At 34.4% G+C, this 16,215-nt stretch overlaps 1 protein-coding gene across 5 annotated transcripts in view; it reads left to right on the plus strand.

Annotated features, from left to right (window-relative positions):
- Nucleotides 1-16,215, plus strand: part of Sclt1 (sodium channel and clathrin linker 1) — a 132,569-nt gene that overhangs the window by 2,085 nt on the left and 114,269 nt on the right. For 3 of the 5 annotated variants that reach the window (XM_052180563.1, XM_052180564.1, XM_052180567.1), the window contains exons 2-5: nucleotides 5,854-5,921; nucleotides 7,754-7,812; nucleotides 8,297-8,369; nucleotides 11,111-11,166. In XM_052180563.1, the coding sequence (XP_052036523.1) occupies nucleotides 5,854-5,921; nucleotides 7,754-7,812; nucleotides 8,297-8,369; nucleotides 11,111-11,166 (256 nt within the window). Of the gene's footprint in view, nucleotides 1-5,853; nucleotides 5,922-7,753; nucleotides 7,813-8,296; nucleotides 8,370-11,110; nucleotides 11,167-16,215 lie in introns of those variants that run through there. The other 2 variants (XM_052180568.1, XM_052180565.1) reach the window with 2 other exon arrangements.

The raw sequence follows: 16,215 nt of genomic DNA on the forward strand, positions 1-16,215 counted from the left end.
GCTTCAAATTCATAACACATAAAATAAATCTTTAACATTTTCAAAAGTCCATCAGAATGTGTCTTCAGGGTACAGGAGGATTTCCTTTGTAGATTTGACTTTTATTAAAAGAAAATGATACATTAATAAACGTGAGTATTGCCTGAGACCGCCAATGTCCCCAACAATTACAGAAGCAACTGGTTAATTCACTTGCATATTTATGTGTGTTTGTTTATGACATAAATTTTAAAAAAGAAAACAAGTGAGCATCACAGCAAAGTGAAACATTCTTGTAATGTGCACAATTCAAGTCCAGAAGTGGGAATGGCTAGAACCTCAAAAAATTATCATCCCTCCATCTTCCTCAAAGATAGTGAAAAATAATCACTGTCTTTAATTTTATACCTTAGTTTTTTCAATATTTTAGTTTTGAAAAATAAGATTGTGAACCATTTATTCTTCTGTGCTTCATCATTTATGATATTTTGAAATTTAGACCTATCAGATACAGATAGGATTGGTTCATTTTAATTGCTGTCCACACTTGACAGTTTTCAATTACTCATTCATCAATTGTTGTGATCCATAGCTGAGTTAGTCCCAGCTAGTGGGTCACTGGTACTTCTTTTGGTCATGGTTCTTGTGCCTGGCTAGTTGATTATACTGCCAAGATTATACTGTTAACCTTTAATTGTAGTTTGGTGATTTTAAACTGCCATCAGCAATGTATAAGAGTTCAGCTTGGTCCACCAGTCCTCTCGGTAGCAGGCTTGTGTGCTTCTGGAGGCCAGAGGATGCCTCTGATGGTATCCTCAGGTTTTAGGTATTGTTTTCTTAACTTTCTTTCCTTTTTTTTTTCCTTTTGTCTTTTCCTTTTCCCTTCCTTCCTTCCTTCCTTCCTTCCTTCCTTCCTTCCTGAAACCGATCCTGACTGGGCTAGAATTTGCCAAATAGCCTAGCTGATTGGCTAGGAAACCCCAGGGACCCCTACCCCCTCCACCTCCCCAAAACGGAAATTAACAAGGCCTCTTCACCATAGCCTGCTTTTCTTATGTGGACTCTGGGAATCGAATTCAAGTCTTCGAGCCTAAAAAGTAAGAATTTTACCAACTGAGCCATCTCCACAGCCAGGCCCTATTTTCACCAGTATTGAATTTCAATTTGTAATCATTTTAATATATCCTTTCCTTGATGTCTACTGAACATAAGCTTCTTTTCTGTTAATTGGCTTCATAAGAGTACTTTTTGTACACTGAACCATTTTCATTCCATTTCTCAACTAATTGGAAGTTCTTTGTTTTAGACACACTATCATTGATAATTATAGTTTTTGGAAATGTTCGTTTATGGTTTGTGTCTTTACTTTCTTATGGTTGTGTTTTGTATGAGCATAAGTTTTTAATTATGATGTCCATTTTGTTAGGATTTACTTTAAATGTCATTTTAATTACTTATATATTTGCTGTGATATGGCACCGTGACCAAGGCAGCTTAGAGAAGAAATGGTATGTGGGGGTTTATGGTTTCAGGTTATAACTATCATGGTGAGGAATGTGACTGCAGGCAGGCAGGCAGGCATGGTATTGGAGTAGTAGCTGAGAGTGCACATCTTTATCTACAAGCAAGAGACACAGAGCTAACTGGGATTGGCTCTGGAGTTTGAAACCCAGAGCCCTCCCCACTGACACCTCCTCTAACAAGGCTGTACCTCTTAATCCTTCCCAGTGAGCCTGTGGGGGCCATTCTCATTCATACTACCAAAAATGTTTACTACTTTTTATGCTTTAATTTAAAAAGTCTTATTCTGTCCTAAGGTTTTTTTCTTGATTCTCTAATGCAAATTTACCATTTTATATTTATGTCTCCAGTTCACTTGGAAATGATTTTTGTGAATTATATTAAATTATTTTTCCTTAGTTATCTACTTGACCTAGATGCACAAATCAAAAGATTACCCTTTCTAGATCTACCTCTACAGTTCTGGAGTGCCCCTTCACTTATCACTGATTAACATGTATGTGTAAGTATGTATTATATTTCTAAATTCTAAATACCTTTTAATTGGCAAATTTTGTTCAGTCCTAATATGGTTTGACTCTTAAATGCTTCTCAAAGGCAATATGATAAAAGTTTAGTCTCATTTAATGATGCTATTGGGAAATAGTGGAAATTCTAAAAGGTAGGGTCTAATGGGAGGAAGTAGATGCCTCTGAATTTCCTTAAGATTGGTACAACCACTCTGGAAATCAGTCTGGCGGTTCCTCCGAAAACTGGGCACCTCACTTCCAGAAGATCCTGCTATACCACTCCTGGGCATATATCCAGAGGATTCCCCACCATGTAATAAGGATACATGCTCTACTATGTTCATAGCAGCCCTATTTATAATTGCCAGAGGCTGGAAAGAACCCAGGTATCCCTCAACAGAAGAGTGGATGCAAAAAATGTGGTATATCTACACAATGGAGTACTATTCAGCCATTAGAAACAATGAATTCATGAAATTCTTAGGCAAATGGATGGAGCTAGAGAACATCATACTAAGTGAGGTAACCCAGACTCAAAAGGTGAATCATGGTATGCACTCACTAATTGGTTATTAACCTAGAAAACTGGAATACCCAAAACATAATCCACACATCAAATGAGATACAAGAAGAAAGGAGGAGTGGCCCCTGGTTCTGGAAAGACTCAGTGAAACAGTATTCGGCAAAACCAGAACGGGGAAGTGGGAAGGGGTGGGAGGGAGGACAGGGGAAGAGAAGGGACTATCTGGGAGTGGGGGGGCTAGAAAAGGGGAAATCATTTGAAATGTAAATAAATTATATCGAATAAAAAAAAAAGAAGAATGTATTTTTTTCTTAAACCCTGGCTCTTTCTCTCTGCTTCCTGACTACCACTGATCACACTACTGCACCCCAATCCCTACTCCATCATTCTCTATATCCCAATCCCTGATAGGATACATAGTATTCTGTTTTACCCCAGGCTATAATGACTAAGCCAAGCAACCACAAGTCAAATAAACTTTTCTCTGTCAAGGTATGTTCCTGGGAATTTTATTATAAGAGTGAAACACTAACATTTTATTTCATCACTATCATACTATGTAAATTATAACCTTATAATTCATGTTGTTATCTGATAGCAGTAGCTTGATCGTCTTGTTCATTTTGTAAAATTGTCTTTGTTCTTATTCCATTTCCTTTCAGGATTAGTCTTTCAGTTTCTAACACAATATTTTTAAGTATAGATTGGAATTTCGTTAGATATGTAGACCATTATAAGGAAAACTGACATTAGGAGACAGACTTCTCTATTCTATGTTCTCTTTTTCCTTCTTTAGGTCTTGCATTTCTACTGATTAATTTATCAAATACAAAGTATTTTTGTATAGAAATTTCCTTTGTTTTATTTTGATGATACTAGAAATTACTATCTTTTGTTATGTAAAAATCTTGTGTTATCAATATATACAAATGTGATTAATTTTTATATTTTGAACTTGTAACTAATAATTATTAAATTTAATTCCTGATTTTAAGAATATGTGTTCTTTGGAGTAGTTAACATGCATGTAGATGGGTTTGTTCTTTATTTGAACCTTTATACTCTTGTTTATTTAACTGCTGCAGTGCCACATTAACTTGGACTTGCACTAGAGTGTTAAATAAAAGTCCTGAGAATGTATTCTTGTGTTAACTACAAGGAAAAGATTTTTAACATTTTTCCCATTAGGTGTGATGTTTATGTTTTTTTTTTATGTTGTGTTGTTTTGCTTTTGTATGGATCCATTTTATTAACTAAGGTCCTTCAAGTTGTATTTGTTGTATATCTATATATATCTTGAATTTCATCAAATGTTTGTTAAAAATAAAATATGAAATGATTATACTTTTAATCCCCTTGTTTGTGAGTTTATTTGACTTTTTTGAGTTTATATTGCTGTTCTTCTAACTTTTTGCAATATATGCAGAAGCCAAGAGTTCAGCATGAGGGTGTGGTTCGGTTCTTCTACCACCCTTTTTTTTTCCTAAGATTTATTTATTTATTTATTTTATCTATGTGAGTACACTGTCACTGTCTTCAGACACACATCAGAAGAGGACATCAGATCCCCATTACAGATGGTTATAAGCCACCATGTGGTTGCTGGGAATTTAACTCAGGACCTCTAGAAAAGCAGTCAGTGCTCTTAACCTTCAAGCCATCTCTCCAGCTCCCCCTTTTTTCTAATATAGATTGAGCATACCTAATTTGAAACTCCAAATTCTAAAATACTCTAAAATCTGAAGCCTTTGAGTGCTGATGTGATTGCAGACTTTTATGGTAATTTGTATCTAGGATTTCCATATTTAAAGTACTCAACAAAAGTCTATATAATATTTTTAAAATATGAACAATTCCTAAATAAAGTTTAATCATTTTAATTTTAAATTAAAACTATAAAGCTCTTCTACTATTAAGTTATGACACATCACATTTAAACTATTATTCTGTTCAAAATACTTACATATTTTTGTAATTCTTCCTGAGACCCAATGGTTATATGAAAGCAAAGGATTTTTTTTGTTTTTCAATTTTCATATATTTTGAGTCTCTTCCTATTGACTGCTTTCTGTTTTGGTTATTGACTCTACTTAATATTCTTATCAGAATATGGAGGGGTTTTGTTTTGTTTTGTCTTGTTTATTTCTTTGAAAATTGTTGAGCTTTGTTCTGTTTCCATAAAGAAAGATTATTTGTTGGGTAATATCTTATGTATGTTTTTCTTTTTCATATGTTTTAAATTTTCTTTAATTTAAAAATTATATATGTATGGTAGGTTGTCTTGCCTGCATGACTGTTTATGCATCACATGCTAATGGATATCAAATGGGAATGTTGGATTCCCTGAGACTGGTGGTGCAGTTGTGAGCTACCATGTGAGTGCTGTAATTAGCAAGTGCTGTATCTGTTGAGCCATTTCTCTAGCCTTTCTTAAAATTTTGTGTGTGTGTATGTGTGTGTGTATGTGCGCATGTACAACTGCGTACATTAGAATACATGCAGAAGCCAAGAGTTCAGCATGAGGGTGTGGTTCGATTCTTCTACCATGTTAGTTCTAGAGATTGAACTCCTGTTCTAGGGCATGACAAGTACCTTTATATGCTGGGCCATCTTGCTTTCCCTGTTTCTTTTCTGATGTGAATACAGATGTGGTAAGTTAGTTAGAACTAACTTAAAAGCTTTATTCTGGGCCATCTTTTTCATGGTCTCATGGCACTCCTATTGAAATTAGATTCTATGTCCTACAATTTGTCCTTGGTGTAGAAAGGGTAGTCTTTTCAGCCGACTTTAAGAATTCTAAAGCATTTGTGTACAGCTGAGTGTTGCCTCTGGTTCTAGCACCCAGAAGGCAAAGACAGGAAGATTCTAGTGAGTCAGGCCAGCCTGGATTGCATTAGCAGTTCTAGGTCAGTCTGAATGATGACCTATCTTCAAAAAAGAAAGAAAAGAAAGAAGAAAGAAAGGAAGAATATGGTGCATATCTTCCCAATTCTTTCATTGAAGAAGTAGAAACAAAAAGAAAATAGAGGATGTTTCCATTTCTGCCTGATAATTTAAATTTAGGAAATAAGAAAGATTAGTACTTTGTAGCTATCATGTGTTCATTCCATTTGGGAGTCATTATTTAGCTTATGAATGTTAAAAAAAAAAAAAAACCCTAGTTTTCCATTCTGAAATAATGTACTAAAATTAACAATTCATCTTATGAGAAGCAATCTTACAGACTAGAAATTTTTCATTGGCTATATCAAATAGTAGCTGCTATTTTTCTAGTTTTACAAAATAGACTGTTATTCAGATTGGTTTTCTTTTTTGTTTCAGATGATAAACTAAATGATATTCTTAGTCAGCATCAAATCGAACATATTTTCAGAGACCCAGCTATGCAGGTATGTGGAATGATTAAGTATAAAAAACTAGATTGAAATTGGATTGTAAATATATCTACATCCTTATGAATTATTGATCATAGTCAATACAAATCCTTAAAATAAATTCTACTTAGAATTATTTACATTTGAAGTTGCCTATAAGCTTTGAAATTTTGCTTATAACTTTCACTCTTGTAAGGGAAGATTTGGCTTTGCTCTCTGAAAAGTAAACTCTTTATCTCTAGAAATTGCTTTAATATTTTTTTCTGACTTTGGAGCTAATGTTATACATGTTAAAGTAGCTGAGATCTGAAATGGGAATTCACTTAAGCTTTGAAACATACTAAAGTGATTTCTCAAGATATGGCTAGCTGTAAAACTATCAGTTATATAATCATGACATTATGACAAAAGGAATGTGTAAGGCCCTGAGTTTAACTCCCGTCACCCCAATTAAAAAACCCAGAAATTATGAATAAAACATAAGCTAACACAAGTAATAATAATATATTCATTTGCCTTTAATGTTTATTTCCTGAGGTGTTTTTTTTTTTAACTTCAACTTTAGATTTTATCAAAAGGTATCCATGTCTGGTAAATATCTTAAAGCATAGGTCTGAATGCTTGATTAAGCAGCAACAGCAGCAAAGACAGACTTTTGAGGCTCCAGAGCTCTCTGGACATTATATTGTAGTACATCTACCAGAAGTTATAGCTGGCTTGATCATGAAAGTGTTTTTTACAGCAACCCAGCAATAGATGCAAGACCACCATCAGAGGTGTCTGTTATGCATGGTGATTATAATTATTGGAAACCTCAGGGGAGCAAACCAATCTGGGACACATCTTTCCTTGCCACTACACAAATTATAGTTGTTTTAATTCTTAATAGGTGTTGGTTCTTTTCCAAATGTACTGTTTTTATAATCATATAATAAATCTTAATTCCTATCCTTAATCTTCATGGCAAAATAATTGTTTCTGTCTCCAGTTCCTTTGTAGTCCTCCATGTCTTCTTGACTTCATTGTCACACCTTGCTTTCACTGTGTACTTTACATTATGAGAGAAAAGATCATGCAGTAGCATAAAACAGGTGTTGAGCTCTTTTCTAGCAGTGATGCCCATAGCCTAGAACAAGTGTATTTCGTCCCCTTTATCCTTGAAACAGCTAAAAAGTGTGGAGAGAAGTAGGATGCATTCTCCATACCCAGCCCTGGAGTCAGGAGTGGAGTAGTGGGGATAGAGGGGCTGGGGCTACAAGCAGAAGGTATTCCAGGAAGTCCTAATGACATACTGGCAGTCCTATCCACAGGGGAAACCCATTGTTCTTGACAGCCTTAAATCCAGTGTGGGATTTGGTGTGACAGTGTCTTCTCCCGTGTGGTAGACTAGCATTGGAGAAGAGAAGAGTTGCATTTTCTTCATGCCAACATGCACTGTAGACTGGCATGGCAGAAAGTTAATGCTATCACAGCCACTAAGAGATATCTGCAGTCTTTCTTGGTTACCTCATATTTAGGTTTCTGTTACAGGGTTATCTAGCTGGTCTAGGTAGGAGATTCTCAGTAGAAGCCATCTTTATGTGCAGTTTAGCATGTCACAATTACCTGCATTCTACGAAAGGTAGACTGTAGTTCCAGTGGCAAGAATTGGTCAGAGTATTAACTGTCAATAATACTGCAAATTCTGGAGATCTAATGTAAGTATGCTATCTGCCATCATAAAAGTCATAAAATTTTTAATTACAATTTAAGCCAGTTTCAATTTCAACTAGAATAATGTGAGAAAATATTTTAATAGCCTAGTTTTTAAAAATGTTTTATATATTTTTTAATATTTTTTGTTATAGAACAGCATGTCCAAAGGAGGCAGAGGTGACACACTAGTAAACTCAGTAAATGAGCAAAGGTAAAGTACTATAAAATACATATTATTTTTTCAATCATTTGATCATTGAAAGAGTTCTTTAATTTATGAATGCTTATATGATCTGCTATAATTAAGCATAAATGACTTGCTATTGAGTTGATAACAGTGATGGAATTTATACAAGTCGATTATTATGGAGGATGATCTTGCCAGTTCCCCAAGATACTTGGTAATATCTGAGAGCATCTTTGATTTGTTAAAAGGAAATCCTATGGAAAGTGAGGCTTTACTAGGTAGAAGCCAGAGAAGCTGTTTGTTATCCTTCAGTGTTTCTCTCCTGCTCCTTCCACATGATCAAACAGTTTTCAGTCTAGAATATTACTGTGTTAGGGGTTTAAGCATAAAGGGCAAGTACTGATTCGTGTTAGACACAAATTTTCATTTTGAGATTTATTTTACTTGTTACATGCTTAAAGTAAATGGAGCTGAATATTCAGTCTTTCAATTCTGTACCTTCCTTTAGTTCTTTACCTCCTCTCATTGCTGAGTATGAGAAACATCTGGAAGAGCTAAACAGGCAGCTGACCTATTACCAGGTGAGAAGTCATAATCACTTAGCTCTGCAAATAATGACACATGTGGGTAGGATGAGGGTAAGGTTTGAAGAGCTCTGAGATGGCTCTGAGCACAGAGATGCGAACAAATAATATTGCCATCAGGACACAGCTCCCTGCTTCTGGCCTCAAGTCCCCAATAAAAAGACATAGACAAACGGAAATATTTTTCATGTAAATCTTCAATTTATCAGAAATGTTTTCCATGTAAATCTGATTTTATCACAAAATGGTTTTCAATTCTACCTTCAATTAATTTAAAAAACTTTTTTATGTCTACTGGTTTATCTGTATAATTTTTTCATGAAATAGTCACTTTTAACATGTCAAATTTAACATTTTCTTTCTTGAAGTTTATTAGAAATATTTTCTATGTAAATCTTAAATTTTACCTGAAAATGTTTATAATTCCACTTTCAATCAACTTAGAATTATTTTTATACCTACCATTTTATATGTATAATTTTTCATGATAATCTTCAATTTTAACATGTTTTCTATTTATTTCTTCAATTTTATCAGAAATATTTTCCATGTAAATCTTCAACTTTATCAGAAAATGTTTATAATTCCACTTTCAATCAACTTAGGAATACTTTTATGCCTACCATTATTATATCTATATAAAAATTTCCATGATAATCTTCAATTTTATCATGTTTCTCTATATTTTTCTACAATTTTATCAGAATTATTTTCCTCATAAATCTTCAATTTTATCATAAAATGTTTCTACTTCCTTTTTCAATTAATTTAGCAATGTTTTTTATGTCTACTACTATACTCTTTAATTTTCCATGAAAAATGTCAATTTTAATGTGTTTTTCCAGATACCTCTTCTATTTTTCAGATAAATCTTCAATTTTATCATAAAATGTTTTTACTTCTTTTTTTCAATAAAAGAACATGCTTTTCAAAAAAAAAAGAAGAAAGAAAAGAAAGTCCAAGAGTCTTCACTGATAATAATAGTTATTGCATTTGCTTTAGAGAGAGAAAGAAGATATTATTTACTTCTAAGAATAATATATTTATGTTCACAGACATATAATTTATAAAGAGGGCTAATTTTAAAAAAAAATGCAGATGTACCTGAACATACTGGCTTTTGACTTTAGTCCCAGCACTCAGGAGGCAGAAGCAGATGGATTTCTCAAAGTTAGAGGCCAGCATAAGCTTCATAGAGAGTTTCAGGACATCCAAGGGCCACATAGAGAAACTTTGTCTCATAAAAGTAACAAACAAACAAAATCTAACACATTAAAAAAAAAAAAGATTACAGACATGATCAAGTAGTATACCTTCAAAGCAGTAAAAGCATGCTGTAATTCTGTGTATAAAGATCCCCCTTCCCACCACACAAAAAATATATAGTAAGGAAATTTTAATGATATAAGAAGCACTTTGTAGATCTTTTTCTTCCAAATAGTAAATATTTCAAGTATTTTATAATAAAGTCCTTAATATGACTTATGTAGTACACATGTATTCTATGTATTCATTTACAGTATTAGATACTTTTTCAAATTAGAGTGTTTTTATAAATATAGTCAGTATTCAGTTATCTAGTAGTACATTAATTCATTTTAATTTGACTGAAATCCTGGCCATCAGGAACCTGGGAAAAATTGAGTTTTGATGCTGATTTCTTATTAAATGGTAGTTAGTGATTTCTTAGGCTGAGCTGCTTTGAACTTGGAGAGCCGCCTGTTCACACCTTTCATGCCAGGTTTCTCCAGGCGTGGCTCTTCTTGTTACCCTAGAATACACAATGAAGACTGAAGGGGGTTTTGAGCTGAGTGCACCTTTGTTGAAAACTTCTTTTCCATGACTGCGTTTTGCCATCTGCACACCCTTTCGCTCTTATTAAAACTCACTCCTTACTTTGTCATTTTGCTTTTACTAACATTCCCTTTCCCTTTTCCTTTGAAAGGCTAATAATCTCTTATCTTGGAAAATCAGTGAAACTTTCCTCTCATTCTCTTTATAGTATGAATTATAGTCTTCCTTGCATTCTAGGTAGTAAGTCATATAGCCTGCTAAGAACTACTTAGCAATAGATACTTATGTCAGTGACCATGTCTGCTTACCATAGCAACCTTATTTAGAAGAGTTCAGATCAGAAGGGTGGTGTGGTAAAGGGTTTGCTAATATAGATGTGCAATTCTTTGTTTACTATTCCCATCTTACTTCTTGAAGTAGGAGAGACTATCTTTACATACAGATATGAGCTTCCCTAAATACATGGATTAGTTAAGATATATTTTCAAGGGATAGAAATCAGCTGGGGTTTTGCTTTTGTTTGTTTGCTCCTTTATTCAAGACAGGATTTCTCTGTGTAACAGCACTGGCTGTTCTGGAACTCACTCTGTAGACCAGGCTGGCCTCAAATTCACTGAGATCTACTGCCTCTGCTTCCATAATGCTGGGATTAAAAGGGTGCACCACCTCACCTGGCTCAACTGAGTCTTATCATACTGAAGTGTATCTTCTTTTGTTTTCCTTGATATATATTTTTAAAATTTTCTCAATTATTGCATAAAATTTTTATTTATAATCTATTCAAAATTAATGTTTTACATGTTTAATACATTGTTAAACTATCCATATGTGATATGGCTTGTTAAAAGAAATGAATAAATTTTATCTGTAATTGCTTGCATGTGAATTGACTACTAAGTTGTCCGGAGAATATATTCTTACACCATGTTTTATTATTCTTGTAGAAACACATGGGTGAGATGAAACTACAACTTGAAACTGTCATCACAGAAAATGAAAGGTAAATCAATTAGCCAGTGGGTGTTTTGTTGTTAATAGGTAACTTTTATTGTTGTTCTTTGATGTGGTGCTTTAGAGTACAGATTCCTGGTCTTGGGTTTCTGTTTACTGGCTTCATTACATGTGACCATAAACAAGCTATTTAACTTCTTTCTGTTCTAATATTTTTGCTGTAAATTGGAAATAATAAAAGAATTGTTTTTTTCCTTTTCTTAACCATTGTTACACATTTACATATATATGAATATAAACTTGCTGAGTTCATTTAGTGTTGCTTTTATGTCTATTTTTAGGGCTGACAACATGGTATTGGATAACCATTAATTTTGCCTCTCTCAGCAATCCTTGTCTTTATCTCTTCCTCTAAGGATGAAGCCTTCTGTGATTTCCCCCATGTAGAGTCCTTGTTCAGATCCTTATTTAGGCTACCGTGTTGAGACTTCATGAATATAGCTTCCCTGTCATATCTAGAAGACAGTCTCTTAGCAGACATCTTTGTCCTCTGGGCCTTACAACCTTTCTCCTTCCTCTTCTTTTGTGTTCCCTTCATCTCAGATACGGGAGTGGTGTTATAGAATGTGACTGGGCACCTCATGGTCAATTTTCTACATTTTGACCACTTGTAGCTACTACTCTATAGTAGTCTCTATCTGCTGCAAAAATAAGTTTATTTGATGAGAGCTGAGAGCTACATGTAACTATGGGTATAAGGGTAAATATATAGGATGTAGTTAGAAATTATACTGGTTTAGGAAAGTGATAGTCATGGGAAGTTAAAGTCCTTTAGGTTTCATAGCTTTACCAGTCTGAGATAATTGGCTAGGTATACAGTACTAGGTGTGAGTTTCCTTCTGTTGTATAAGTCTAATTAGACAGCTGGTGGTTACTCACAAGACAGAAGTGCCACTGTTTTACCTTTAGGGATATGTTATGGTGATATTTGCTGTGTTTTATAGGTACCACAGCTAGATTGGACCCTTTGGTAGCTTAAGGAAACTTCCAGGTTATTTCTAGCTCCATATCTTCCTGTCTTATGTCCAAAGTGTATACTGTTTTCAGCAATAGAGATTTAACTTCCAATTCTGGGAAGCAACTAAAAGTCAAGGCCACCAGCCTCCTTTTGGGGATGGGGTGTTCTTTGAACTCCCTGACCACGACCTCAAAATGAGAATTACCATGCTTGATCCTGAGGGCTTTGTCGGATGGACTATGACAAAGGAGCATTATTTCATGGGCCGACTGTAAGAAATAAAGTCATAACGTGAAACAGGGCACATAAGGACCATTAAATATTATCAAACAGTGTGAGAGTGTACAAATATGCAGCAGGAAACATGTGATTAATTAACTACAGACTTGCTGACCCTAATACATTTATCCATCAGTTCCTTCTCACTCCCATCCTCATTCCTTCTACCAAAGGGAATTACTATGTTGAATTCTGCTTAGTGTTATGTTGTTAGGCTTGCAGTTTTAAAACTATAAAAGTCATCCAGTATTCTGCAACTTAACTCATTTCACTATCATGCATAGGTATGAAAATTTCCAGAGATGAAATTGCCAGGTTATAGGATTGTAATTTCATGTCAACTTAATTTAAAACTTGGCTGTATCAGCTAGCTTATATTCTTACCAGTAAAATTTTAACTCATATTGATCTGTGTCAGCAATAATTCTACCAGCAATCTATACCAGCAATAATTCTAATCAAACTTCCTAAGTACTATTGCTTAGTACTTCCTAAGTACTAAGTATTGTTGCTGCTAAGTAATTTCTCATTGTGATCTTAATTTACATTTTATGAATACTGATATGTTTGGCCATTTTCCATCTGCTTTTCTCATGAAATGCCTACTCATCTCACTGCTCAAGTTTTTATTTTTCTTACTAAAATATATCCATCTCTTTTAAGTGCCCCTGCTAAAATTTTAATCTGTTCTACGCCATCTTTGAAGACATCTTGAAAATATAGTTTTAGACTTTCAAGTACTGTATAGATAGAGAAATATGGAATATAAATAAGAGTGCCAGTTGGCGATTGCAACATTAGATAATAGGTATTACAGTGTCCACTCCGGGATGAGATGGACTTAATGACAGAATTTTCTGTTTTCTTCTTAAAATTTCAAAGTAGTGTAGTCTCTGAATCATTTCCCGTGGTTATTTTATTTTGTCTATCTACTAGTACATCTTTTTCTCAGCATGTTAGAATTTTAAAACTTGATCATCAAGAATACAGTGAATTAGCCAGTGGTGGTGGCACACGCCTTTAATCCCAGCATTTGGAAGGCAAAGGCAGTGAGGTCTCTGTGAGTTCGAGTCCAACCAAAACCAAGAATACTTATATTTTATTCTGTTTTGAGTTCCCCAAATTTGATATTAAGAAACATGGAACTGTAGAAATTTGATCTTGTTGTTGACTTGCAACTAAGTCAAAAAATGGGGGGTTCATTTTTGAATCCTAAATTCATCCAATGCATGGACTCTTAAAATTTGACTTTCTTTTGTTTGTATTCTTCCATATTATATAGTAGTTTCTGCTTTATTGTTATATTCTTTTTAATATACTTGCAGTTCATGAATACATGTTCTGATTTGTTTTCTATTGCTGTGATAAACACCAACTTGAAGAGGAAAGAGTGTATTTGACTTACAGCTCCCAATTTATCATTAGGGGAAGCAGGGCAGGAACTCAAGTGCTCTTTACTGCCTTGTTTCTCATGGCTTGCTTAGTCTATTTTCGTTCTTTCTTTCTTTTTTCTTTCTTTCTTTTTTATTGGTTATTTTATTTATTTCGATTTCAAATGTTGTCCCTCTTTCTTGTCTCCCCTCCCACAAACTCCCCATCCCATCCCCCCTTTGCCTCTATAAAGGTGCTCCTCCACCCACCCATCCATTCCAGCCTTACTGCTCTAGCATCCCTTACACTAGGACTTCAAGCCTCCACAGGACCAAGGAGCCTCCCCTTCTATTGATATCAGATAAGGCCATCCTCTGCTACATATGTAGCGGGAGCCATGGACCAGCCAATATATACTCTTTGGTTGGTAGTTTAGTCCCTTGGAGTTCTGGGGGGTCCGCTTAGTTGATATTGTTCTTCCTATGGGGTTGCAATCCCCTTCAGCTCCTTCAGTCCTTCCCCTAATTCTTCCGTTGTGGTCCCTGGGCTAATTCCAATGGTTGGTTGTGAGCATCTGCATCTGTATTGGTCAGGCTTTGGCAGAGTCTTTCAGGAGACAGCTATACCAGGCTCCTGCCTGCAAGAAATCAGCAAGCACTTCTTGGCATCAACAATACTGTCTAGGTTTGGTGTCTGCAAATGGGATGGATCCCTAGGTAGGGCAGTTTCTGGATGGTCTTTCCTTCAGTTTCTGCTCCATTTTTTGACCCTGAGTTTTTTTCAGTCTATTAAACAACCTAGGACTACCTGCCAGGGTAGCGCTGCCCACAGTGGGCTGCCTCACAAGGGCTGTTTGCAGACCAGTCTGATGGAGGCGTCTGCTCAATTGAGCTGCTTTCTCTTTTTCCAGATGACCTTAGCTTCTGTCAAGCTGACAAAATAAATTAAAAATAATTTTAAAAATTAGCACATGTAGCATTTCTGTGGAATTATATTTTAGCTTTAATTATGTTTGAATTTTCTCTCTTTAAACTTATTTTATTAATATTTTAATAATTATACTTATTGATAATTAATAAGTATAAGAATCCTCTTATGGATTTTTATTAAAGTGTACAATTGAGTAAATTTTTAAATTAGGTTTAATTTTTTTTCTATTAATTGTGGGGTTTTTAGCTTTACTATTCTTCACAAAATAATTATTGTTATATAGACTTTTAATATCCCAGTAAAGAATGTTATGGTAATTTTTTAATCATATACTTAAATTATGCTTAATTTTTAATGTACTGGGAAGACAAGGCATTTTATGGTATAAAGATTGGTATAATAACCATTTAATTGTTTTATATATGTGTTTACAACATTCTTCCTTTCATGTGCATCTTGAAGCTAGTCTTTAAAATTTACTTATTTCAAAGTAATGTGATGGTGTAAGTGTAGAGTTTATTTAGGGTTTTTTTTTTTTTGGTTTTGGAGTTTTTGTTTGTTTTACTTTTGCTATAAGAATTGTCTACTGAGTAATTCATAAAGAAAATATGCTTATTTGACTCTCACAGTCCTGGAGTTCCAGGAACATGACACTGACATCATCAGCTTCTGGTCAGAGCTTTATGCTGATGTATCATGGTGGAAACATGCACAGTAGAAGGAGGTGCCTGGAGAAGGGACTTGTGTGCTAGCATACATCATAACAGTCATTCGCATGCCTGCTAATCTCGACCTGATTCACTCTCAAGATATCTTACTTCCACAGACTTAATCACTTCCTATAGACTCTATACCCTTGAGATAATGCTACAAAAAGCGTCACATTTCAACATATTTGACAGAAGCCATATCCAAACCATAACAGCAGTTGGGTTTCATCATAGAAAAGTAGAAAAGAAGACTCTTGGTTTATTAAAGATACTTTAAAATGCTACAGGGTTTTAAAGTGAGATCTGCTAGTTATGTCTTTAGAGAAAAAGTGTACTTTTAGTTTTATTTCATAGTTAATGATCGCAAAATCAAAATAATTTATAAATTACAGGGAAAATATTTTAAGAAAAGTACACATGATCAGGTCTAAATCAATGGAAAAATAGTAATAGCTTGGGTTATGTAGTTGTGTACAGTGCCATAGTATTGGATTTTGGAAGCATTTTATATATTTGTATAGAAATGCATAATATCTAGGTACTGATTATAAATAATGAAAATAATGAAATAATTATTTCATTTATAAGAAAGATACTAAAGTTACCAAATTCCATGCTTCCCAAAGTGTCTTAGATGTTTTTAGCAGAGCTTGGTTGACGTACAAGGGGATATGCATGCAGTTCAAGACAATTATTTTAACCATGAACTCAGATTCCACATACTCAGCAAGACTGAAAGGAAGAAATAAAGATGGTAAAACCTTTGCTTCTCAAGGGACATTATTGAGCT

Source organism: Apodemus sylvaticus, chromosome 4 (genome assembly GCF_947179515.1).
Source record: "Apodemus sylvaticus chromosome 4, mApoSyl1.1, whole genome shotgun sequence".
In the NCBI taxonomy this organism is placed as follows: domain Eukaryota; kingdom Metazoa; phylum Chordata; class Mammalia; order Rodentia; family Muridae; genus Apodemus; species Apodemus sylvaticus.